A 27,720-nucleotide genomic window follows, 5' to 3' on the forward strand; every position below is an offset into this window, starting at 1 on the left:
AAAAGATTACATAATTTACCACAATTCTAACTAGTTTACAGATTGTTAGGCTGAAAATTGTGATTTTAGTGGTGAGCTTTAAGCACAAAAAGCATGCTTTCTCACCAACCTGCATATACTCTTTTTGAAACTGCTATAAGTATCTAATGCTACTTCTCAAATTTGTGATGGTTTTGCTATTTAATTTACGGTATTTACATTTTTTTTATTTAACAACTAACTCCCTACTTTTAATTTAATTTTTCAGCTTCTTTGATTTCAAATAGTATGGATGCTAGACCTAGTGGAAGTAGAGATTATTGAGACAATGATAGTGCTCCTACACCGACGGGGGCTTCCACCCCGACGACAACGTGTACTTCCATCCCTAGAGCCCCATCTAGGGCAGCATTTAAACCAGCATCTAGAATAGCTACTTCCTATGCAAGTAGTCGACTTCCAATAGAAATAGAATTAGAATATGAAGATATGTTCAATGAAGAGAAGAAGATGGCAGATATGCCCATTGAGCATGATTGACTACAGTTGATCATTACTGATAAGATGCCTTTTACCACAATTGACAAAAAAGGCTTCAAAAAATTTATGCGCTGTCTTGAGCCACGTTTTCTCATGCCTTCATAATATACAGTTATGCGAGATTGATTGAAGAGACATGTGATAGAGAAGACGGAAATGAAGGAGATGTTTAGTCGGACTAGCCAAAGAGTAACATTCACCACTGGACGTTCATACAAAATGTAGGCTACATGTGTATCACAACTCACTTTATTAACAGTGAGTGGATGCTGCATAAACGGATAATTGGATTTAAAGAGATTGTTAATCACAATGGTGCATCCATTGGTGCAATGATGGATGATTGTATTCAAGACTAGGGTATTAAAAAAATCCTTTGTATCACAGTTGACAATGCCAGTGCTGATGACACTTCAATTGAGTGGTTCAAGATGAATACAACGGTAAAAGATGATCATTCGTGGACACGAGTTTATACATGTTCGATGTTGTGCTCATATCATTAACCTCATTGTTTTTGAAGGATTGAAGGAGGTTGATGACTCAATTACCAAAAGTCCGCAATATTGTGAAATATGTAAGGGCTTCCCCCTAAAGGTTTGGCAAGTTTAAGGCAATAGCAGAACAACTTCAGATTCCATGTTCTGCCATGTTGTGTTTGGACGTTCCGACTCGATGGAACTTGACATATATGATGTTGGATGTCGTGGAGAAGTAAAAAAGAGCGTTCTAGCAAAAGGAGGCCGAGGATGGGGGTCTGAGGTATGCTTTGATGGAGTCTATTGGGGGGAGAAGGGGGCTCGATGCGCCAGATGCAATTAATTGGGATCATGTGAAGTCTTTTGTTGATTTTTTTTAAGTTGTTTTATGATACAACTATGCGGATATCTGGATCCAAATATTGTACTACGAACTTGTACTTCGACTAGTTTTCAAGGATTCATGAACACTTGCAACAGAGTTATACTAACAGTGAGGGATTGTTATTTGCTACGGCTATGAGGATGAAATCAAAATATAATAAATATTGGAGGGATCTTGTGAAGATAAATAGATTATTACTTGTGGCTGCAATCCTTGACCCCTGATATAAGTTGAAAATTATACAATTTTTCTTTGTTGACATCCTTGGGGAAGAGAAGGCTGAAGAGTTTATTAGAGAGCTAAGAAAGGATATTGATGACTTATATAGCCACTACAACAATAATGGTCATCCTCACACCCGACAATAATGATACCGGCCATCGGCTACCCGATAACTTACATTCCTCATACTCGTAAAGGAGTGGTGTCAATCCCAAACTGTCTGAACAACTTACCTCCCTACAAGGGTCAACAAACAAATACTTCAATGATGCGGAGTCAAATGCTAGAAAGTTCATTTATAATATTTAATGCTTCCAAGAAGCTCAATATGATAGTTCCAATTATTCCTCTAATTGGATCATTGGCTAAAGCAAAATTTTGTAACGCGTTAGGGCATCCCATTAGTAAGCTGACTCAAGCCGATTTATTGGATTTTGATATTTTCAATTGATTTCTGCATATACGCATAAATCTTTCTCATTATTACAACGAATCCTAAAAAAAAAAAAAGTATGTATCGAATAAAATATATACTTCGACTTTCATGTGTTAAAATTTTGGCCCATAAACACAAAAAGTACTGTATGCACTTTTTTAAAAAGATTAGGTTCGGAATTATTCGAATAATTCTTTACCAAGGAAGAAGAGTTTCTTTCTTTAATCTTCCCAAAAACTTCTTTTAGTTTGAGGAGGTTATATAGAGAGCGAATTTGGTATTTGAATATTATTTGCATTAATGGCCAGGCCAATTGTGGTATTTGGTATTAGCCCCTACACTAACCCGACCTCCCTCACAGAAGAGGGCAAGCCCAGCCCTGCGGCTACCCTAACAACTTATTCCGACCACCACCACGATGAAGAGTGGGCATAGCACCAGCTTAGCCCTCATTTACCTTCCCTGTGATATCAACAGGCAAGTGGATTCAATCAGAAATTACCCAAATAGACTATTTGACCACGAGGGTCACCTGTAGCGCTAGTGGCAGCCCAACCTCTCCCACAAAGGAGAGCATGTTGGCCCCTCAGACCCCCGAACATTACCCCATCTCCATCACAACAAAGAGCAAATTGCCCATCAGCCCTCCAACACTTATCTTCCCCCGCGGGATACCAAATGGATGGATGTAATGCCTATGACTACTTAATCCCTCCCGCAGTGAAGTGCGAGCTAGTCTTCAACGGCTAGACAACTTACTTTCCTCGTATAAGTCAACAAGCGGGAGAAGGTCCAGTCAGACACTTCCCAAATAGACTACCTCTCTGTGAGGGTCAACAGGCAGGACTAGCCCCATGCTAGCTTGACCTCCCCCACGGAAGAGAGCGAACTTGACCTCATGGCTACCCAAATAACTTACCCCGACTTACACCATGACGAAGAGTGGGTACAGAGCCAGCTTGACCCTCACTTACCTTTCTGGTGGTGTTAATGGGCAGAAGCAGGTCCATTCACAAATTGCTCGAACAGACTACCTCTCTATAAGGGTCAACAAGCAGGACTAACCCCTGCATTAACCCGACCTCCCCCACAGAGGAGAGCGGGTCCAACCTTGCAGCTACTAGAACAATTTACCTTGTCTCCATCAAGGCGAAGGGCAAACGACCTCCCTTAGGAGGCCTAAAGGGGTGGAGTACGGTTTAGTCCCACAACTACCCGACATAACTTCTAGAAGACTGTCTCCTCCAACGAAACGCCCATGACTTTTGCCACTCTCTAGCAAAACAACTCAGATTTGCAAATCTCAGTGACTGCTTACAATACCCGGGTTGACTTCTGCACTCGAACCTCCACCTAGCCTTTACATGCCACTCGACACCTCTTACCAAGCATAAGAGTCAGCGAGGCGAATTCAGCCTTAACGTGCTGCTTAACCTCCACTAAAGAATTAGGGCGAGCCCGATCTTTACATGCCACTCAGCCCCTCTTGCCAAACACGAGGGTCGACAAGGTGAGTTCAGCTTTAATGCACTGCTTGACTTCTGCCAAAGAACTAGGACGAACTTGGTCTAAATTGAAAATTTATAAAATGAATATATGATAGAGAGAGAGAGAGAGAGAGAGAGAGAGAGAGAGATAATAGTTGCAGTCGTGAATGCCTAAGTACCATACAACCACTTTGAAAAAAGTGAATAAGCACATAATTCATATGAAAATAAATTAATTTTTTAATAGTGGACCATATTCTTTTTCAAAGCAAATACACGGCTCTTGTACATTTCACGACTATATATAATATTACTCGTTAAAAAATACAAACTTAAGCTAAGACACAAAAACAAAGAAAAATAATAATATTTAAGAGAGAGAGAGAGAGACTGAGGGAAAATATTTAAAGTAACAAAAAATTAAAATTATATAAATACAATTTATATTTTAGAATTAATTAAATACTATCTAGATTAAAAATTTATAAAAATATCGTATAAGTACAAAAAAAAATTACAAAAACTATCAAACAAAATGAGGACCAAAATGCTCATTCCGACTAGGATTGGACTGAAATGGCCGAAATGGAATTGGAATTGCCAAAATTTAGAGCGAAATGGAACGGAGTGGTATAGTGTACCGAACACTACATTAGAACGGAAAATTTCAACCCCAGTTGGTATGGAACGGAATTCACAACATTGAGGGAATGACCAAATTTCCTTTAAAATTATTTTACATAGTTAACTTATATTTAATATATTAACAATAGGATAGTTATCGTTAATTATTTAATTCATAGTCGTGGGCTTCTAGAAGACAGTAAGCACGGCCACGGCCATGAAGAGTGAAGATCCATAACACTACCCACGTCCATGTAAAAGTGAAAAGAAAACTGGAAGAATGTGAGGAGTAAGATGAGAGAGAGATAAAAAAGACCAAAAGACGAAAGGAATGAGAAGAGATGACCAGTGATTGCTGGAGGGGACGGTAAGGGAGAGGACAGAAAGAGAAAGAAGAAAGTAGCCGGCTGATAAGGGGAAGAGAAAAAATGACGCGGTGGAGGGGAGAGAGAGAGAATTAAACACTTGTAACAAAATGACGTCATTTTCCAAAACCACCAAGACAACGTCAAGACAACGATTTTGATCTAGTAGTTTTACAAAATGATGTGGTTTCATTACAAAAAGTTGTTCAAATGTTATTTTTGTTTTGAAGTTTATAGAAATTGTATTGATTTTTATGTTTGAGTAATAATTAGAGAAAAATGCTAAAATTAGAAATAGAGAAGTATTTTTTGTTTATATAGTGTTTGGGAATGTTACGAACACACAAACCAACAAATTTTGTCCCAAACACAACGGTATCTTTGTGTGTTGAGTGTTATGTCCGTTTCAAACTCTTTTAATCCATGTCAAATGACATATTTTCTGTTTGTCTAAGAATATTTTAAGGGATAAACGGTCAACAATCCCCTATGTTCTACTGTTGGGAGAAATGAAAGAGAAACAACTCCTTATGTACATTGTAATATATATGTAATAAGAAAAGACAATATAAACATAATTTAAGATAAAGATTTTATTAATATATCCATCAATGCATATGTTTAATTTTAATTAAAGAAAATAATTTTATTAATATACTATATACTACAGGAGAGTTCATATGTTTAATCTTAATTATAAGGAAAAATGCCAAAACGAACCCAGAAAAAAAATAAAAAATAAAAAATAAAAATAAAAATAAAAATAAAAGTAACATGTTATGCGTAGAAAATAAAATACACTAAAATAATAAAAAAATGCAGGTATATACTCATAAAAGGATAGTCGATTTGAGATTATATTGTAAATTATAATATGAGAAATGATAGTTCCAGTTGCGAGTGCACAAGCGCTGCGCAATTCTTTTAAAAAAATAAAAGTGAATAAATACAGAATTTATGAACGCTATAATCAAAAGTTACATCAATCATTGATATGCTTTTCAAGCTTTCATAGGAATATACAGGCCGAACATACATACCATTTACATTCTCCAAACTGACTATTTAGATACAATGCCTAAACCTTTATCTTGGGAAATGCATCTACAATAACCAAAAAGGGTCAAAACTTAGAGAAGGGGATCAGAAGGTCCAAAATTTGACTGCAAAGAACAAAAGAATGAGCTACTTACAATTACTTTCACTGGGATGGCTTGTTCTTCTCCATTTTCTTTGAAATATAGCTCTTTGTTATGTTTATCAATGATTTTTTATATTATTTTTTGTTTAAAATACAGATGGGGCTTCAGTTAATGTGAATTCTCCTCCTCTCTTCTAACTGCAAAAACCAAAATCAATCGAAATCTGCATAAAGAATATATGTAACTGCAAAAACCATGAAATCAATCAAAATCTGCAAAAACCACAATCAATAAAAAACAACTTAAAACGCCGTCAAATGTCATCCGGGACATGGCCGCTTCTTCTCAATTGGCACCTCTGGCACCATGGAATTAATGGTTCACTGGGGAACTGGATCTCTAACTAGAGCATAAAGTATCATGACAAAAGTGGCATGCACCAAACCACCAAACATGGATATTATATGCATACGGAAAATTGGCTACTTACGGGATTCAGAGTCCTGGATGTTGTACTGCCTGTGTTCTGCACACCATGATCTATGGGCTTGACCAAATAATCTTTGGATGAACTCCTGTATATGATTATAAATGCTGCATAGCATCAAATCAAAACAATCATCAACAAGAGTCGAACGAGAATTTTGGGAAAGCTTAAACTCAAATGCAAAAGAGCTACCAAGTGCCCATTAGAAGCTTCAGTCAAAATTGGGAACACAGTGAAGACCACAGGAATTAAGTGCATAATGCTTGTACAAGAATTTGATTTGTTTTAAAAAAAAAAAGACCAATTTTGTTGCCGGGTGATTTCTACAACCCAAAAAAATCTTGAAACTATCATTTTACACCTAACATTTCTGCTGCCATTGCCTAAGAGATCTATGAAAATATCCGTTTTATTATAGGATGTGAAGGAGTTTGAAGGAAACAAGCAATTCTAGTGAGATACAAAAGTACAATAACTAATTAAGCATACCTAAGCCGATGCCTGTTGCAGGCGCTGAAGAAGGCAACAAAACCATTTACTATACTTCTTAGAGCACGGAAGACCTGAAAGCAAAAGGAAAATTATCATAATCGGCAAATGATCTTCTTAGCAATTTACTTGCCTAACTTGACATTATCACATTATCAGATGCAATTCTACAATTGCTTACAACCTGGGAAAATAGATCATTCCAAAGTGAACGCCACATGGAAACTTCATATGTGCTCACTGTTGCCCCCGAGGCTGAAGCAAGCTGGAAAATGCTACTAACAAATTGCCACATTTCTCCAAGCATCTCATACAAGCCGGTAGAAATGAAAGCCATGAAACTGGCTGAAGTAAGTATTATTCGAACTGGAGCATAAAGCATTTCCCAAAGGATCCAAGATATTGGATACAAAATGGTCATTGCTGCAGTATATCACAAAAAAGAGTACAATCAGTGGCATACCTTATTAATTATATGCCCTCATTTAAAACTAACACAGATGAGTTACCAATGCTCCTGATAACCGAGAGGCTAAAACATATTGGCAATAGTAAGATCTCAATCAGATTCTCCACTAAACTGATAGAAGACCCAATCACGATCCAAATGACTGAACAGAAGCTCTGCATGACTTCCATAAACACATTCCAAACTGGAAGAAGAAATTCAATGAAACCCAGAAGAGGGTGTGCCAGTGGCTGGGTAAAAACCAAAAGGAAAGATCGAGCAGCATGTGTAATTGTAAGAAACCACTTAAAAGCCTTCTGAAAATTATGTAAAAATAGCATTGTTCCCAAGTATTTGATCCTTGACACCATCTCCCAAGTCTCTATCCAATCCAACAGAGGCCCACACAATCGAAATGCGGTTACCTTGAGAACTGGGACATTTTTGTATAAATCATAAAATCCTATGAGAACAGTGACAACTGAGATGAGAACATACAAAACTCTTGCTAAAGGGCACATCCATGGGCGATAAAGATGGCAAAACCCTGGGTATGACTGAAGGAAGATAACCCAAGATGGAAGCCCAGCCTCTAACAAGGTAAGTAACCGCAAATCAGACATCATTATTTGCTCTAATTTAAAAGGGAGATCACGGTCATTGAACCTAAACAAAATCAAGATATCCCTGTACTGTGTAGCTTCAACTGCATCTTTGTAATCACAGGAAAAGGCTTTGGAGTTTTCTGATGAGTTGTCAATTTCTTGTATTTTCTCAGAATAAGTATCAACTTCAACTCCTGTCCTAATGGACTTCATTACTTCTTTTCTCTTATAAAGCTCACTGAGTGGAGGTGGCGTGTGTGGCACACTTCTATTTTCATCAGTAGCGAAATATAGACTATAATTGCCACCAAGGCAGTGGAAACAATTATCCTCAACATACAGATCAGCCTGGCAGACATTTTCATCATCATTACTAAAAGGGATAGCCTTGGAGAAATTTTCTCCAGCATCAAAGAATACTTCTCCTGAAAAGGATGAAGATAAAATTGAGATTAATAAGAATGCTCATTCAGGTCAGAAGTACATAAATAATACAGTTCCAGCAGCCATTCAAGTGGCATACAGAAACAATTTAACACTTTTTAACTTTTAAGGGAAAATTTCAAAATATATGTATTTAAAAAAAATGTTAAGTTTTCAATATCAGTGAGCAAAATATGGTAAGCAACAGAAAGCTGAAAAGAAAGACAAATAATATAAAGGGGTCTAAAGCTGGTTAAAAAAAACAAAAAACAGTTGATGACAAGGTTTAAGGACAAGTTTTATAATCTTTCTTGGGCTCCCCACCACCAAAAACTTAAAAAAGATGGAAAAAAATGAAAAGCAGCCACTCATCCCTATTGCAGACAATATCTGATGTATGTAGCCTATTGATAATAAGCGTTTAGGAGCCTTATTGATCAGGTCTCTGATGAACACCAGTTCAGAAGTTTTTATTCCCACTTGCTTTGATATTTAAAAGAAAAATGCCTGATAATGTTTAAAAGATGAGAACTTGAGGTACAGCAGATGGATCTTAATACACTGAGGAACAAACCTTTCAAGAGCAGAGCATTAAAATCTTAAGCCCCATGAAACGCAAGAAGCAAAACATTGGCTAAATCTTTAACCCCATTAATCAACTGTGATTTCATCCATCCCAAATTTATATTAAACCCTAGATACATGGAAATTGCTGCTTGTTTCCAAGTACATACTCCACAGGGCATGACGAATCTATGAGGCTGACATTATATCTGAAATAAGTCCCTAACAAAATAAGAAAGATATGGCAAAACAAATAAATGAAACTCCCAAAACATGATTATTAATCAATTCGGTTCTTCCACACGTGCACAGACAAGAAGTTACAGCAGAACATAACCCCACACATGTACAAACAAAAAGTTATAGCAGAACACAGCACCATGCCGTACCTAAAATTACATCATATCAGTGATGAGGAACAGACTCCTGAGCACGTCTAACATCATAAAAGATAAGTTTCCTCTAATGAGATCAGGAATAATGAGGGAAGAAGAGTACCTAAGGCAGAATCCAGATATTTTTTCAAGAGTAGTTGTTCATCTAGCGTTCCCAAGAACCATGAAGATATAGAGCTTGCAGCTTGGGCTATGGTATCAAATTCCCATCTTTGCATAACTTTGGCCTCTATAGCCAGACATGTATCGGTCTGTCACATGACATGACATGAAAACCATAGGACACAAACAAAATTCAAAATAAACTGAAGAAAGAATAGGAAGCATGTACAAGAAATATTACCTGAAGCTCATTCAAGTAGTTGATACCTCGGACATTGTTCCATGAAACTTCAAATACAATAAAGCCATACAGTGTCCTATGCAACTCGCTGCTAACAAGAGAAGACTCGCGAAGTTTTTTAACAGGTAGCAGAACCCTCTTATGTGACAACGTTACCGCATCAATCAATAAGAACCATTTCTTGAGCTTGTCTGATTTACTAGTGTTTGGTCTACAACAAGAATCCTTTTCTCCCTTTCTGTCCCTCCGTGCCTTAGTGTTGGCAAAAGGAGATAACCTTGACTGAATTGTATAAAAAACTTCATTCTCTAAGTAAAAGCAAAAGCAATGCAATTCAAACACAAAAGGGTACTTTAACCACCTTGGTAACCATCAATTGCCATAGTTGGGCTCGTCTTGAGCCCAGGTCTCTCAACCATGGCCGATTGTCCACCAGGATATACGATTTCTTACTTTCACAAGCCAGAAAAAGGCTAAGATCTGAAAGATAAGACTTCAAGTCTCTGCAATCACATATACAGAATATATTATATCACCTATCATACCAAAAAATAAAAACTACCCCTTTAAAGTAAAGGGCTCCACCCCATTAGTGTTAATTGGCCAATGAACAAAATTTGCACACGTATTTTACTAATTTATCCATACCCTGCTATCTCACATATACTCTACAGATTTTTTTTTTTTTTTTAAATGTGCAAAAAGTCAAACCCATTCCAAAAAATCTTATGACTCCAAGGCTCACTTGATTTTGCATAACCCCAATCGAAATTTCTTACGACTCAATATTAACCAACTTCAGTGCATGCATACTCAACCGATTCAACTCCTTAACTAAAGCCAGAATCAAATTAGACACTATGAATCAGCAATGAAAAAGAAGCTGACTAATTAGCTAGCGAAGAAACATCAGAAATCACCATACGTAAACGTCTGTAATGCTACGTACAAGTGTTAAATAGAAAAGTTTCACCCAAATCCTTTTAAAAAATTGAGTCTCACTAATAAAAAATAGGTTTTTTTTTTTTACACCTTTGAGGTGGGTCCACCATTTTACGTATGGACTTGTACAAATCATTCTACTCCTTCCCCGTTCTTATAAATCAACCTTCGCGCGCACTCAAATAACCTAAAAATATCGAATGAAATTAAAAAAATGACCACACAGAACATGCATTAAGCATTGGAAAAATTTAACCTACAAACAAATGCGTTTTTAATCATGCAACTGTAAAAAAGAAATAAAAACGAAAAACCCAGAAAGTTTACCCGATTTGCAAACTTGTGAGAGGGAAACAGCATCGCCCATCGTCACCATTCCCCATCAAAATGCTTCTGTACGTGTTTCCCACCAAATTCACCATAGTTCACTGCTTCACGCCATTATATACACAGGTCACCACGTTAACACATTTACACAAACCCAAACGCAGACATCTACATATACGCACATATATACATACATGCATATACGTGTGTGTACATATATATATATATAGAGAGAGAGAGAGAGAGAGGGGGGACCTATCCATGAGAAGGAAAGAGAGGAACAGAGTACGATGAAGAAGAAGAGGGAGAGGGAGAGATCACCGAAGAACTTCATAAGGAGGAGGGAATCCAGGATGGAGAAATGGACGGCGGCTATAGGAGGAAGGCAGAGAAATCAACCAGACACGGGACAATAAATGCTTCTCTCTTTGATCTCTGTGTTATTTTTATTTTTGGTTTAATCTTCTAAATAGTAATATGTGGATTGGAGTTTTGTTTATCTATATATTGTGTTGCTTGGATTCGAAGGCGCGTCGCGTCGCGTCGTGTCGTGTCGAGAAGAGAGGATGGAGATACAATGATAATGAGAAGGAACAGAGGGCTAGAATGGTAAAATACAACTTCGGGATCTGGTTCCCTCTGCCCGCCACGATTGTCCGCACAGACACGGATTTCTCGGAAATCCACAGGAAAACCTGGGAAATTAACCTCCGACATTGTTTCGGTTCATTGCGTGTAAAATCTTCGCATTGCCTTCCTCCTCCCCCGTAAATCCCCGCGAAAACCAACTTAAATCTTAAAATTACGGATTCGGATGTTTAAAATTTGAATAATATATATGGTTGAGTGGAATTGAGATAAAAAAAATATGAATAAAATATTATTAAAATATATATTTTTAATATTATTTTTATTTTAATATTTAAAAAAATTAAATTATTTATTATATTTTATTTAAAATTTTAAAAATATTGTAATGATAATACGAGTTAGTTGAATTGAGATTATTTTTTAATTCAAAAAAGATTTTAAGCGTGGTTTGAATAGTAAAAATCTCTCAAATCATCTCTTCGCATCTCAATATCTAAACACCATATATATAAATATTTTTTATTTTTTATCTAATTATTACGACTTTTTTAAATTTTTAAAAAAAAAAAGATAATTTAACTTTTTTAAATTTTAAAATAAAAATAATATTAAAAAATTATATCTTAACAATATTTTTAATTTTATAATATTTTTATTTAATATTTTCTCTCTCATTTTTCAAAACATAATAAAATTATTTGTTCACAATCCAAACGAGACCCTAAGAATCAGACCCTAAGAATCAACCTGCTTAATTGGTTGGCGCAAGATTATTTGAAAGAATAATGTGAAAGTCACTGACAAAATGTCCTGACAGAGTTTACTGAGTTGCTCACACTTTTTTTATTTAGTGATTAAATAAATATTTTTAAATGGTGTTGTGAACTTTTTAAAAATGTTTAAGAAGATTAAAAAAATACATGAAAAAAAGAAACAAAAAAATGGTCTTCTCGGTGAGCAATGTGACCCACTCTCATTGACCGTAGCACTGCCCAATTTGAAATTTGTAAGAAAACTAAAATAAAATGGGAAAAGTCTATTTGTAAGATGGTGTCACACTATCCATACCATTAACATAACAAAATTTGATTGCAGAAAAATTTAAAATTCAACTTTTTTGCAAATTAAATTGTGCCATGTCAACATTATAGATTGTGTACTCTCCACACCGGCTTATAATTTTATAATTATATTTGTAAGTCAGTGTGGATAGTACATTTTATAAAATGTTTATATGATATAATTTGATTTAGAAAAGAAATTTTAAATTTTAAATATTATAAATAAAATATTACTATTTAAGTGATATAGATTGTGTACTATACATACCGGTTTGAAAATATAATAAATCTTTCAAAATACCACAAGAGGCAAGTTTGCGCACCCTAGGGTAAGCAAAGTTGTTTAAACCAGGATGGGCAAGAAGCACTCGCACAGGTGTGTCCACACCTCGAGTGAGTAAACAGTGCTTAGGCCTAGAAGTGAGCAAGGAGTTCTTGAACTTTGGGGTGAGCAACAATAATGCCCTCACGAGGCAAGTGAAAGTGCTCAAACTCAAGGACGAGCACCCCCAAGAGAACAACAAGAGCTCAAACTCTGGGATGAGCATAAATAGCTCGAACGCTTGGGCAAGTGACATTAGCTCAAACCCTAGGGTGATCATAGGCAATTTGAACCCCTAGGCAAGCAACAACAGCTCCTACACAAAGGCAACAAAAAAAATGCTGACCCCAGAGGCGACCATCAAAGAGCATGAAGGTTCGACTGTGGGCTAAGAGTGCTCGCCCAATGGAGTGGTGAGAAAAAGTATTCATCACAGGACAATAAAATGAAGATACACCAAAAAATAAAGCTTGGTTGGAAGATGAAGGTAAGCTAGAAACAGAGATTGGCCGAAAAATTAATGTATAATGAAAAAATGAAGGTACATTAGAAAAATGAAGATTTGACAAAAATTGGAAAATAAAGATAAGAGCAAAAAATGAAGGCAGATCTAAAAATGAAGCTTGGTCGAATAATGAAGATATGAAGAAAAAATGAATTTAAATGTGAAAATGAAGATAGGATGAAGAAATGAAAGAGGTCGAAAGACGGAAATTGGCCTGAAAAATGAACTGAGGCGACCAATAGAGCTCGCTTCAAAATGTAACACTCTCAAGGACAAACATCCAACATCCAAACAAATAACTGAAGTGATCTCACACCTGGAGGGGCAAGCACTTTGCTTAGTGCGAGCAAAAGTCCTTGCATCCAGGATTGCAAGTAAAGCACTTGGGACTTTGTTTGGTGCATTGTTTGGTGCAAGCAAAAATGCTCTCCATCCTTATTCTTGGGCCTATCTATATTCCTCGAACGTAAGCATAGGGAGCTCGCATACCATAGTGGGCAAAGACTACTTCAACCATGAGGGCAAACAAAAATTGCTCAAACCTAACCAAGCGAAATTGCACGCAACTCAGGGTGAGGAAAGTGTGATCCCACCCCAGTGAGCAAGTTATCCTCTCAAGAGCGAGCATTCAAAAAAGTAAATGAAGTGATGTTTGCCAAAGTGCTCATCTCAGGACATGCAAAAGTTAAAAAGTGCTCACCACCATTATGTCATGCCTCACGCCATGCTTAACGAACAAATATAGCTCTGTAATTTTTCTAGAAAATAAGATGTTTAAAGTAGAGGAGAAGAGAAAGAACAAAAAAATGAATAATAGAAAGGTAGATGAAGAGTGAGGAGTGCAAGAGAAGATGGAGTAGGTTTTCGAATTTTTTGTTGTCATCTACTGGCTTGATTTTGATAAGTGTTATTTTTATCTAATTTGATTTTTTGTAAGGGCATTTTAGTTAGTTTCAAACATATGGCAAGGGTATTTTAACCTAATCTAAGTCTCTTGGATGGGCACCTTGGTTGAATCAACGACAATAACAAGAAAAATGTTGTGTGCAACCGTCCTTGGGGAACTACTGAGGAACCGGCGCCCATGTGGAGATGAAACACACCCGTTTCATTTGAATTTTCAAAATGCACCGTTGCACCCACATCTTTTCCACGATGCCAACCCCTTCCCTTCGCCTTCTCCACTCTAGACCTGGCTAATGCTAATTCACCAAAGTAAAAGAAGACAAGCAAACTCCTCTCTGAAGCATGCTCTGAAACATTACCCTTATATACGAATTACATTAACATCTACAAGGAACAAATACCCCTTAAATCAAAACTCATCTCTGTCAAGACCCATCTAGGATCTCCCACTTCGATTGTAAGTAAACTCTTAGGCCCCGCTTGGTTACACAGATGAGATGAGATGAGATAAGATGTTTTAAATAGTAATAAATAAAATATTGTTATAATATAATTTTTGAATATTAATTTTGTATTGGGATTTGAAAAAGTAAGATTGTTTATTATATTTTGTATTGGGATTTGAAAAATGTGTAATGATGAGTTGAGATAAGATGAGATGAGATTTTTGATTTTGGTTAACCAAACAAGGCCTTAGCCTCGCTTGTCTTTCCACTTTAATTTCCTCACTTTCTTGGTCTCTTTCATATTCACACTTGGTTTTCTTGCTCTAATTTCAAGATATGATTGGCTAGTCAAACGAAAAAATTAAAGGTTTGAGTTTCCTAGTTTTTCTTGAATCTTAGTTCCTACACATAAGTGGAAGTAGCTCTCACCAACTCTTGAGAGTTCTTCGTCTCTAGCAGTTGCCGATTCCTATCTATGGAAAGATGTTAATAAATTACACAAATGATCTAACAGCAAGAAGAAGAAAAGCCATTAAAATGGAATATGGTTCTTCGTAAGAATAAATGATCTAATAGTTAGAATAAATTTCACAAATGTCAGTTCTTCGTCTAATCCATCAGTAGAAGAAAAGCCCTAAACTTATTGGACCTCTAAACCAGTTAGTAATCAAACAAACTAGGAAATTGGTTTCGTCATCTCGTCTCTCTTCTTCTTTGTTTTCCCCCCCTTTTTTTAATATATTAGCTGATGATGACGTCAGTCGATTCCCCGAGGGTTCTCCACCCCCAGTTGCCTCTAGAAGAATTGAAGTAACAAAGCATTTCAACCAAACATGGGCTATAGAGGGGCATTTTGGTCCAACTAATCACATGAATTTTTAATATCGTAAGCTCTAAACTCATAGGTTATCTTTCTCATTTGATCGAAGTGATATTCTTCTAATATAATTCTATTTTAAATAGACTTATTAGAAATATTTGGTCAATAAATAATTTTTATAAAAATAAATTTATAAATTGACGTAATTTAATGCAAAAAAAATCTATTTTTTATTTATAAAATAGACATAATTTAACAAATCAAACTATATTAATTTATAAACTTAATTTTATGAGATTCTTTTTATAAATGTAGCATTTCTCATCTGTACATGCATCCATATTTTCTATCATTAAATGATAAAACTTTTATGATCATAACACGAATAAATTATTCTTCTTGTTTATGAATTTTTAATATCATTTAAAACTGGGAATGATCAATATTTATTGCAAAATCAATATTTCGTGAAACATGATGTTAACATGCGACTTAATTGTGTCTACTAATTATGATTGGGGCATGCTATCATTTAGGTATCTCATCTCTCTCAACTTTAAAATCGAATTCCTGTTAACATATTATTAAAAAAAAAAAACCTCTATTATATATATATATATATATATATATATATATATAAGTTGATTGAAAATTAATTATGTGATAGAAAATTAAGGTGAAGCAGAAGAAAGCATGAGAAGGAAAAAAAAAAAAAAAAAGAGTAATGGGTTTATACTAATTTCAAGTAAACAAGCCTACCTTTTTTTTTCCTTAAAAAAAAAGAAGAAGAGTGTATCCCATAAGAAAATATATGATTTTTTTTTTAAAGTAAAGAGTATTCTGATCAATGGGTTTTTTTCCCCTAAAAGTATTAATATATTTTCAAAATAAATGTCCACTGAATTATGTATCCTCATACCTTTTATTTTTTCTTACTTTCACTTCTTACTAGGGGTGCTACCCGCATCATGCGGGGCGGGTGCACCCCTTCCCCGCACCCCGCCCCCGCATGATGCGGGGGATGAATATTTCATCCGCACCCCGCCCCCGTGAGGTGGGGGCGGGGCCCCCCGCTCTGGTGCCGGGGGGGCGGGGCGAACACCTCATCCGCCCTGCCCCCCGCCCACTTCAAGAAGCTCATATTTCAATGAGCTTAAAAAAAAATTTTGTGTCTAAAAATATTATTTTTAGACCCAAATTATTATATAATTAAATCTTAAATTAAAATTTATATATATAATAATAATTTAAAAACTAATAACATAAAAATTATGTTACTAATTTTTAAATTTGTTAAACTTCTTCACAAGAATCACAAGAGAGTGAGACTTGTTTATCACAAGCTTGCATATGCCATAGGCACCCTAGGCCTCATTTATATAGAACTCTAAAGTCATACAAGAGTCTTCTGTTAAGTCCCACATTGCTCAAGTAAGACTCTTGTATGGCCTTAGAGTTCTATATAAATGAGGCGTTAAGTCCCACATTGCTCAAGTAAGACTCTTGTATGTCCTTAGAGTTCTATATAAATGAGGCCTAGGGTGCCCATGGTATATGCAAGCTTGTGATGAACAAATCTCACTCTCTTGTGATTCTTGTGAACAAGTTTAACAAATTGTAATATATTATATATATACAATTTGTAAAATAAAAATATATATTTATAAATAAAAAAATATATATTTATAAATAAAAAAATATATATTTATAAATATAAATATAAAATGCAGGACGGGGGAAAAGCGGGGCGGGGTTGAGCCCTGCCCGCCCCCTGCCCCCGCTTAGTGTTTTTCATGCGGGGCGGGGTCCCCCGCCCTGGCATGTGCAGTGCGGGGTATCCCGTCCGCCCATGCGGAGGCGGGGCAGACGGGGGCGGGGTAGCGGGGGGCGGCTGCCCACCCCTACTTCCTACCCAAGTTTCTCGCCATGTACCCAATAATCTATTAAGAATATTTTTATAATATAATTCTATTTTTTCATCTTTTGGTTTTATTTATAATTTTTGTTTAGCATATATATTTTTATTTTGCGTGTAAAAGATGAAATTATATAAGAGATATTATAAATATAAATAAAAATAGAAATATTACAAACTCGTTGGTAGTTAAAAAAAATATTTAAAATGAATAAAAAATATTAAAAAAATATTTCAATAATATAGAAAAAAAATATAAGTTAATGTCTAATATATTGTAAAAATCATATATAAAATAAAAATATATATTTTTAATATATTTTAAAAAACACGATAAACAAACTATTTTAACAAATAGATTGCACGCATCGAATGCTTGTATACAATATTATTGATTTTTTTTAATGAATAACATGAGCAAGACTTATATAAAATTAATTGAAATTTTTTTTTACTTATTTATATATTATATTTTTAACAAAAAAAAAATATAATATATCTTCTATATATAAAAAGTGTGTATGTAACGGAAAATCTTGTTTTAACGGTTTTTCTTATTTTTCCGTTAAAGTTAACACCGTTTGTTTTAACGGTTTGGCACATAAAATGAAGACATAAATGTTGAGAGAGATAGCATTCAATGTTGTTATATGATTTATTAATCTCAATAATTATAATACTTAATAGTTTATATAATAATAAGTAATTAAAAATTAGTTATTATATTTTTCTCTTTCTCCTTAACATATACACGTGTATTAGGTGTATAAGACGTGAATCCCTAAGTATAATATACGTATATTATATGTCTCATTAACTCAGATTATTATTGAGTATTTCAAATTTAAAAATCTCATATAATATATAATACAAGTGTGTTTAATCAAAGTGTTTTTTTTTTCTCATGATAGTATGACGTAGCTTCCGCTAAGTCATATTCTATACGTAGGCTTGCTATGATAGGCACGTGACAAATGCTGTGATCCTTGAGCTAATCAAGAAAGAATAAATTCGACCAATAATTTCAAAATATATTTTATGATTTATATATATGCTATATATAGAAAATATTATACCACAAATTTTATAAAAAGATTATGTTTTAACTTTATGTTGTCCATGATCAACTCAACCAACAGCAAAATAAGAATTTTAATGTTGTCTCTATTGATTGTCTACAAGATGACATAAATTGATGAATTATAATACAAACATCAAACGACACATATTTTGAACTACCGTTTGTGTTCGACTTTTATTAAATTTTTCGTATACATCTTTGCTAAAATTATAGATGTTATAAACATGTATTGGATTATATGATATTTTAAACTAATTTTTTTATTTTCTCCAATATGCCTTAAATTATTAAGTGACATCAATAATTTTTGTAAAATATATATTATTTTTTACAAATAATCATTTCATAAAATTAGACAAACGTGCTTTGCACGTTACTCTTACCTAGTGGTATATAAAAATAAAAATAAAATTTTTCTTATATTTATTTTACCATGCCAACGAGCAGCCTCTCTCCTTTATTGATGATGTTTTCTATGTTGAGAATGACAGTTGAGGGTTACGTGACGACGTGACGACATTAAAAGCCAATTGCCGATAACTTGCACCTCACCTGCATCTCAGCTGCGAGGCACGCTTCTCACCGTAACTACTGCCATTAAAATAGCCAGAAGCGCATCGACAGCTTCCCATTGAGAAGTGAGAACTGATCCATCCAGTACTTTTCTGGGCCATTGACTTTGTTTCCAAATTCGAATGCATTTTGGGGTTCGAAACTTGGAAGTTCAAGTTCAAATGGATGCAATGTTGGCTCAGGAAAGATGAGGAATGGGTTGGGTTAGCTGCTCCATGTGATATCGATATGGACGGCTTATTTTTTAGGGCAGATTTGAGGGTATAGAAATTTTATCTTAAATTTAAAATTTTTATTTTATTATTATAATCATTTTAAATTTTTATATAAAATATAATAAATAATTTAATTTTTTTAAATTTCAATTCAATTTTTTAAAATCTCAAAATAATAATAATATTAAAAATAATATTTTAAACTCTCATCTTAAACTTAAAATTCTCATCTCTACTTCCAAATTTTTTCCAATTGAGTGTCATAAAGATATTATGTGCATGGGATTTAGGCTTAGTTTGGTTAATAAAATTAAACTATTTTATATTATTTTATTTTATATAATTATTATAATTTTTTTAAATTGTTATATAAAATATAATAAATAATTTAATTTTTTTAAATTTTTAAGAAAATTAATATTAAAAAATTATATTATAATAATATTTTATTTAATTTTTAATAAAATATTTCATTTTATCTTATCAAAATTTTGTAACTAAACGAAGCCTCACACTTTACATTTAAGTTGCGATACGCCTCTAAAATAAGAGTTCTAATTAAGCATATAATAAGAGAATATTATTTATCATACTTTTACTCATTATTATTATTATTATTTTTTATGTGTCATCCATCAAGTAAGGCCTGGTTTATCAACTCAACTCAATTAATCTCATTATTATAATTTTTTGAAATTTTCATACAAAATAAAATAAACAATTCAATTCTTTCAAATCTCAAGATAAAAATAAAATAAATAATTTAACTTTTCAAATCTCAAGACAAAAATAATATTAAAAAATATATTCTATTAATATTTTATTCAACTTTTAATTTTAATCTCAACTCATCTATATATATATATATATATATATATATAAAAGCCTAGGTGAAAAATACCATAAATAAGAAATAATTTTTAATTATTTGATATCATTTGTAGATAAACGGAAGAAGGATGAATAAAAAAGGAAAAATAGCATTACTCCTATAACAATAACCTTTATTGTATATGCATTAAAAGCAATGATAGATATGTAATTAGAGAAAATTGTAAACCATATTGGTTTTCACTCTAACGCTCTAATAAAAGGCTCAAATTACATGGTCTATACTCTAAAAAGACTAGTCAATGATATAATTAGAGTATCATTAGAATCTTATAAAGAGCAAGAACTTCTCATTTTCAAATAATGTAGAATTTCATATACCACTTACTTTAATCCTTATCATATAGGTATTACAATCTACCCACATTAAATTTCCAATATTCTTGTTGGGCCAATCTATCAAAGGTGGCATGGGTCAAATATCATATTTTTAGTTCGGATAAAATCTGATACCATTTGCAACGCCCCAACAAAAGGCCCAAACCATTTGCCTATACTCCAAAAGGATTAGTCAATTATATAATTAGAGCTCCATCATAATCTTATAAAAAACAAGAACTTCTAATTTTTAAGTAATGTGGGATCCTGTATACCACCTACCATTATCCTTATCATATAAGGTATCATAGTCACACTAGACATATTCCTTTTATCACAAAAGAAGAGCATCAACCTTTTATTTTTCTTTCCTTGCCCTTTTATCCTTAAAAAGATGCCTTCTATTATTTTGTTACATAGGATTGAATGCTAAATATGTAAGTTTCAAATCCAAAAATAAACATACTTGTTAATGCACAAATTCGTACCACAAAGTTGGAACAACATAAAGAGTCATTCCCGCCCCCGAGCCCATAGAGGTGGTCAAGTCTCAACAAAGCAATCTGAAACTCATGGTGGCTATTTGGGTGTCGGTATGCTGTGGTGGTACCCATACGTACATTCATAGAAATAAATAGAAAAAGAATACAAAGAATATAAATAGAGAATGAAACAAATGAATTTACGTGGTTCGACACATAGCCTATATCTACGAGTCATTTGGAGGGCAAATACACTATAATAGAAGTATTTTACAATCTCTCGTATCTCTCTTTGTACAATGAAGGTCAAAGACCTCTTTAGCATAGAGAGGATAATATTTTTGGGAGAAACACTACTTTACCACCCAAAGTGTACTACTCATCTTTTTAATTTTTTTTACTTAATAATTATGGAATTGATTTAAGTGTATTGGTTTTTTTTTTAAATATTTAAATATATTAAAAAATGTGAAAAGAAAAATAAAATAAAAAAGTTCAAAATGTATTAACAGTAACAATGAGGGGTGCTACTTAAGTGGCACAATAGCACCGCTCTATTTTTGGAACTTCTCATAAAGAGGTTGAAGAAGATGTCTTCATTCTTCTAGTCGAAATCGTCCAAAAATCCCCTTTATTGAGGCTCTGTTAATGATTGATGAGAAGTTCCAATTTATGTCACTTCCAATTTATGTCACTTCCTTATTTTTCATTACATGTCTAACTTTCATTCCTCAACTTTTTCTTTGTCGTTTCCTCTCTCTTTAATCCTTTATACTCTTGACATGGCCACCCAATGGATTAGGCCTAGAATGCTGTAATGACCTGAGATATTTACCCTAACCCTACTTTGAGGAAGAAAATATTAGAGAAGCTGAAAAATGAAGGAAAAATAAAAGCCTGCGGGCATCACGACTAAAGCATGGTGTACATATCGCTTAAAAAATAACAGATAAAATAAAAGGCAGAAGGAAAAAAAGTAAACCGGGGTTTTCCCCTTTTTCTTTCTCAGCAATTGAGCTAGGTCTTGAAAGCATCACTTTGAATTAAAATTATTAAATCATGCAGGACACTATATTAAAACTAAAGAGAAGAGAATGATTTGAGTTGAATATCATGTATTGCTCGGTAGTGATTTACAAATAAATAGACGTTTATAATGAATTAAAATGGAAATAATCACATATGGTAAATGAGCTCATTGGTGCTCATTTCCTAGAGGCTAAATATATGGAAATATACATAGCTATCAATACTCCCCCTCAAGTTGGTGCATGGAGATTTGTATGCCCAACTTGCGCGAAAAATGATGAAAGAGATCCTGGCCTAAAATTTTAGTGAAGATATCGACAACTTGATCATGTGAAAAGGTGCGAACAGCTTTGAGAAAACCAGAACGAATCTTATTACGAACAATGTGACAATCAATCTCAATGTGTTTAGTGCACTCATGAAAGACAGGATTGTGAGTAATGTATAGAGTAGACTGATTATCACAATGTAAGGTGAAAGATTCAGGATGAGATAGACCAAAATAAGTGAGAAGCTGTTTGAGCCAGGTGAGCTCACAGGTAGTGACAGTCATAGTTCAATACTCTGCTTCAGCGGAAGAGAGTGCCACAGTAGTCTTTTTTTTTGTACGCTAGGAGATCGGACTAGTGCCTATCTTAATAAAGTAGCCTGTAGTTGAACGACGTGTGGTGAGACAACTGGCCCAATCAGAATCAGTGTAGGCTGTGACATGGAGGCTTGTAGAAGAAGGAAAGAAGAGGCCTTGGTCGGGGCTGCCTTTGATGTAGCAGAGAACTCTAATAGCTGCAGTCATGTGAGGAATCCAAGGAGCATGCATGAACTGACTGAGGATGTTGACGACATAAACAATGTCGGGTCTGGTAATGGTTAGATAGATGAGACGACGATAGGGACAAGGGTCAGGAAGTAAATCACCATCTTGAGTACTGAGCTTCAAGTGTTGTTCCATGGGAAAAGAAGCAGTTCGGGCACCAAGCTGTCCACTGTCAGAGAGTATGTCAAGAGCATATTTGTGCTGGTTAAGAAAGATGCCCTTAGGAGACCGAGCAACTTTGAGGCCAAGAAAGTACTTCAGAGAACCAAGATCCTTAGTCTTGAAATGAGTAGAGAGAACGCGTTTGAAAAACTCGATCTGAGAGATGTCATTGTTAGCAACTAAAATGTCGTCAACATAAACAAAAACAAGAGTAATGCTAGTGCAAGTGACAAAAGTAAACAAAGAATGGTCAGCCTGAGACTGATGAAAACCCGCATCAAGAAACACATTGGTTAGTTTAAAAAATCAATTCCTGGAGGCTTGTTTGAGGCCATAAAGGGATTTCCTGAGGCAACAGACACGGGTCTCTCCCTTGGGGCAATAGCCGGGTGGTGGGGTCATGTAGACTTCTTCATCAAGATTGACATGCAAGAAGGCATTATTGACGTCGAGTTGATGAATGATCCAATATTTGGAGGCGACAACAACTAACAGGCACCATACAGTGGTCATTTTGGCAACAGGGGCAAAAGTCTCATGATAATCAAGACCTTCAATTTTAGTATAGCCCTTGGCAACAAGACAAGGTTTGTACCGCTCAATAGAACCATCAGCTTTGAGTTTGGTTTCGAAGACCCATTTGCAGCCAATGGGTTTCTTACCAGGAGGAAGAAACTCAAGGGTCCAAGTCGAATTGTCTTCTAAGGCTCGAAGTTCAGAAGGCATGGTCTTATGCCAATGAGAGTGACGAATAGCCTTAGAATAATAGGTGGGATCAATACAAGTGGTAAGAGCAGTTAAATAATATGGGAGAGAGAAAAACGAGAATACAAAAGAAAAGCAGATAAAGGGTGAGCAGTACCTGAGACCGGTGGAGCACGTGAGGATCTCGTGGGCTCCGTATGTAAGGTAGGACACATATAGTCGAGGAGATAGGCGGGGTGAGTAATGGTGAGATGAGGACAAGGGACAGGTGAGGGGGGAGGAGAGGGAAGTGATGGAGGTGGAGAAGATGAGATAATAGGGAAATCAGAGGGGGGAGGAGAGGGAACTATAGGTTCAGGAACAAGAAGAGGAATAAGGGGAGTGGAGCGGGAAGGAGAGTCAGAAATGTGTTGGAAAGGGAATTGTTGCTCATGAAAGGTGACATCACGAGAATAAAAAATAGACTGAGTGTCAAGATTGTAGAGTTTGTAGGCTTTATGAGTACTAGGATAGCCTGGAAATACAGATTGGGTAGCACGAGGAGAAAATTTGTCACGATGTGCAAATAGAGTTTGGGCATAGCAAAGACACTCGGCGTGTAGGTGATCATAGTTGGGTGGTTTGTCAAAAGAGTTTCAAAAGGTGATTTATTTTGGAGAATGTGACTAGGAATACGATTAATGAGATAAGCAGCAGTGAGAATGCAATCACCTCAAAATTTTAAGGGTAAGTGGGCTTGAAAGTGAAGGCTTTGAGCAACATTTAGAAAGTGCCGAGGTTTAAGCTCCGCAACACCATTTTGTTGAGGATTTTCAACACAAGTACGTTCATGAATGATGACGTGATCCTTAAGATAATTTTAAAATTGATGAGATAAAAATTCTTGTCCATTATCAGTTCGAATGATTTTAACAGTGGTGTTAAATTGATTTTGAACAAGAGCAAAAAAATGCGTTAAATAAGTATAGGCTTTGGATTTAAAACGCATGAGACAGATTCAAGTAGTGCGAGAAAAATCATCGACAATAGTGAGAAAATAATGAACCCCACATAAAAAAGAAGTATGATAGTCATCCCAAATATCACAGAAAATAAGATTAAAAGGAAAAATACTTTTATTAGAAGAATTAGAAAAATGCAATCTGGTGTGCTTAGAACGAGCACAAATGTTGCAATTAGAAAGAATACAAGGACAATTAAAAAGACTGAAAATAATAAAACTAGAAGGATGACCTAGACGTTGATACCATAGGAGCTTATTATCGGTAGTGGGTGCAGCGAATGCAAGAGGAGGTTTAGGGCAATACACATAGAGTCAATTGCAAAGATCACACGTTCCAATTGGCCTCATCAATTGTGGGTTTTGAAATATACAAGTGTTAGAAGAAAATAAAATAACACAAGAATTTTGGAGGGTAAGTTGCGAAATAGATAAGAGATGGGAAGCCGTATGGAGTGACTGGTTGCCAATCTTTGTAAGTCACGGAAACAAGATTTCTGATGACAAATATGATGGCTTGTGCCACTATCTACCACCCAATGGTGGTCCCGATTGAAGGGAAAAACAGAGGAAGGAGAAGAGAAATTGTTACTGACAAAATGGGCAGTGAAGGATGAAGGAGATGGAGTCATTGGCGCGAGCAAGGAGATGAGTTTATGATAGACTAGGGATAGGGCTCGACTCCTAGTGGGTGGTGGGGGTCTGGTGTGCCGACGACGGAGGTTGACCAAGAATGGAGTTCTACGGCTTGGGACGTGGCTCACGACCTGGTGGGTAGCCCACGATTTTCCAACACCAGTCACGAGTATGACCATCCTTGCCACATACGGTGCATTTGAAAGTGGATTTGGGCCTACCAGAGGGACGAACAGCCAGAGCCAAACTTTTAAATGGAGTGGTGTGAAGGTGAAGCAGCCGTTGTTGTTCCTCTTGGAAAAGAATTGAGAATACTTTGCTGATGGAGGGAAGAGGATCCATGGCCAAGATTTGAGTTCGAAGAGAGGTAAAAGAATCGTTCAAGCCAAGGAGAAATTGAAAAACTCGCTCATCTTCAACCTGTTTTTGCATATCTTTAAGGTCGATACTACTCTAGAGATGACCAAGTTCATCCAAAAGCTGTTTAATTTGATTATAATATGCATGGATAGAATTGGTTGTTTGTTGTAGGGAAGAGAGGGCTCGTTTGAGTTGATAAATTCAGGCGTTGTTGCCATGACAGAAACGGGAAGATAAATCAACCCATACAGCATGAGGATCAGTATGGTATTCAAGAGAATTAGCAATGGATGGACTGATGGAGTTAAGTAGCCAGGTAAGAACCATGTCTTTTGTTTGGTTCCATTGAGGATATGCGGCTGAAGATGGGTCAGGAGGGGTGAGAGTGCCATCAACGAAACTTAATTTATTTTTTGTATTGAGTGCCTGTGTCATGGCTTTCTGCCATTTAGGAAAATTGTCACCAGTGAGAAGACCATACGAGGGTGAGGCTGGGAGAATCTAATGGGTGAAAAAGGTAGGAAGAGGGAACAGGAGGGGTGGGGGGGGATCGGTGGCCATATGGCTATTGGGTAAGGATCGATTAGGCTGATACCATGTTAAAACTAAAGAGAAGAGAATGATTTGAGTTGAATATCATGTATTGCTCGGTAGTGATTTACAAATAAATAGGCGTTTACAATGAACCAAAATGGAAATAATCACATATCGTAAAGGAGCTAATTGGTGCTGATTTCCTGGAGGTTAAATATATGGAAATATACATAGTTGTCAATACACTATATTCTTATCTTATCATAATATAATATCTAATTAAATTTTCTCACATAAACATCAATTTTAATTAACATAAAATCTTATGATAGGATGATATCACCAGCTGTCTGTATTCCAAAATGCTTAATAATTACTCTGATTAAAAGGATAATTAAGGTCTGGTTTGGATAGAGAGATGCTTCCATTTCATCCAATCTCATATCAATATCCAAACAGCACAAGTACAAATACTTTTAAATTTCAAATATTCAATTTTGTCATCTAATCATTATTTAATTATTACACATTTCTTAAACTTTCAAAAAAAAAGATAAAAACTAATTCAACTTTATCAAATCTTAAAACAAAAATAATATTAAAAAACTACATCATAACAATTTTTAATTTTATAATATTTTTATTCAACTTTTTCTTTCTTCTTTTCCAAAACCCTATAAAATATTTTAAATCAAATAATTTCTAACTTATCTCATCTCACCTCAAATATCTCATTACTGTTTACAAATAATCTCAACTCACTATCTAAATCGGGCCTAAAAAGTTGCATATAGAGAGAGTGCAATGTTAGTTATCATCCTAGATCTTAATCATTTCTAATTATATTTGTTGATATGTCGTATTTTAAGTGACTTTATATATCAACTTTTTCTTTTTCTTTTATTTTATTTGAAAAACCGGATCATATGCTATTAAACCATCAGACAACGCTTAACTATATATCAACTATTAAAAAAAATATGGGGTCTATCATTAAAAAATATTTTTTTTATTTGATTTCAAATTTACCCACTTTTTAAAAGAAGTACACAGAACTTACATATATTATGATTACAAATATCATTGCTCTTAAATAAAATCTATTTAAATTAAGCCCTAAAATTATAATTAAGGAGGATAAAATTTAAAACTTCAAAAAAAAAAAAAAAAAAAAAAAAAAGGTATCGAATATGTTTGGGGGAGTGTTCAAACTCCAACCTCCAAAGTATAAAGCCCAATACTTCCCATTGGACGGCGCCGGCAGCCCAAAGAACAGTTATATAGAGGTAATTTGAAATCGCAGCAGTTATACAACGGAGGTAATTTTCTGTGCCCTCGAGAATTAAAATCTGCAACATTTCCGAGAATGAAGATGATTATGTGATGTAAGTTTTTGGCGAAAGTTTGGAACAGCCGCAAAGTCACTCGAGAAACCATACTCGATCATTTGGTAAGGCAATTCTTTAGTTGCTTTACATTCGTTGCTCTTGCTGTGCGTCGCTTTGCTCCTATACGGAATAATCCCAATTTAGTGCCAAGTTTTGAAACTTCATTTTCGATGCTCAATGTGCTGCATTTCATGACTGTTACTGTCACTAATCTTGAGAAAGAATCTTAGTTTGGCAAAATTTTGAAGACCCAGAACGGGAATTGCTAGAAACGAATAAGAACT

At 34.9% G+C, this 27,720-nt stretch overlaps 1 protein-coding gene across 6 annotated transcripts; it reads right to left on the reverse strand.

Annotated features, from left to right (window-relative positions):
• Positions 1–5,344: 5,344 nt before the first annotated feature.
• Positions 5,345–11,213, reverse strand: LOC122306600. 6 transcript variants are annotated; one of them, XR_006241482.1, is made up of 11 exons: positions 11,004–11,213; positions 10,683–10,786; positions 9,775–9,916; positions 9,414–9,695; positions 9,174–9,321; positions 7,145–8,113; positions 6,820–7,058; positions 6,636–6,709; positions 6,150–6,253; positions 5,711–5,856; positions 5,345–5,621 (listed from the first exon to the last, which is right to left on the reverse strand). XR_006241482.1 is itself a non-coding variant. In XM_043119028.1 (10 exons), exons 2-10 carry the CDS (start codon positions 10,775–10,777, stop codon positions 5,828–5,830), a joined length of 2,082 nt encoding a protein of 693 aa, XP_042974962.1. In that variant the 5' UTR covers positions 10,778–10,783; positions 10,938–11,213; the 3' UTR covers positions 5,345–5,827. The 6 variants fall into 6 exon arrangements, 1 of the variants encoding a protein (XP_042974962.1); XR_006241480.1 differs by having other exon boundaries at positions 10,938–11,213; XR_006241481.1 differs by having other exon boundaries at positions 10,683–10,783; positions 11,004–11,212.
• Between the last annotated feature and the right edge of the window lie 16,507 nt (positions 11,214–27,720).

The sequence above is a fragment of the Carya illinoinensis genome, chromosome 4 (assembly GCF_018687715.1).
Source record: "Carya illinoinensis cultivar Pawnee chromosome 4, C.illinoinensisPawnee_v1, whole genome shotgun sequence".
NCBI lineage: Eukaryota > Viridiplantae > Streptophyta > Magnoliopsida > Fagales > Juglandaceae > Carya > Carya illinoinensis.

Bases quoted from the DNA above. Each gene is read 5' to 3' on its own strand.
- LOC122306600 (XM_043119028.1), bottom strand. From the start codon at position 10,777: ATGGTGAATTTGGTGGGAAACACGTACAGAAGCATTTTGATGGGGAAT. The intron at 9,917-10,682 runs GTAAACTTTCTG...ATGTGATTGCAG, and splicing joins CTCACAAGTTTGCAAATCGG to AGACTTGAAGTCTTATCTTT. The intron at 6,254-6,635 runs GTATGCTTAATT...GATGCTATGCAG, and splicing joins TGCAACAGGCATCGGCTTAG to CATTTATAATCATATACAGG.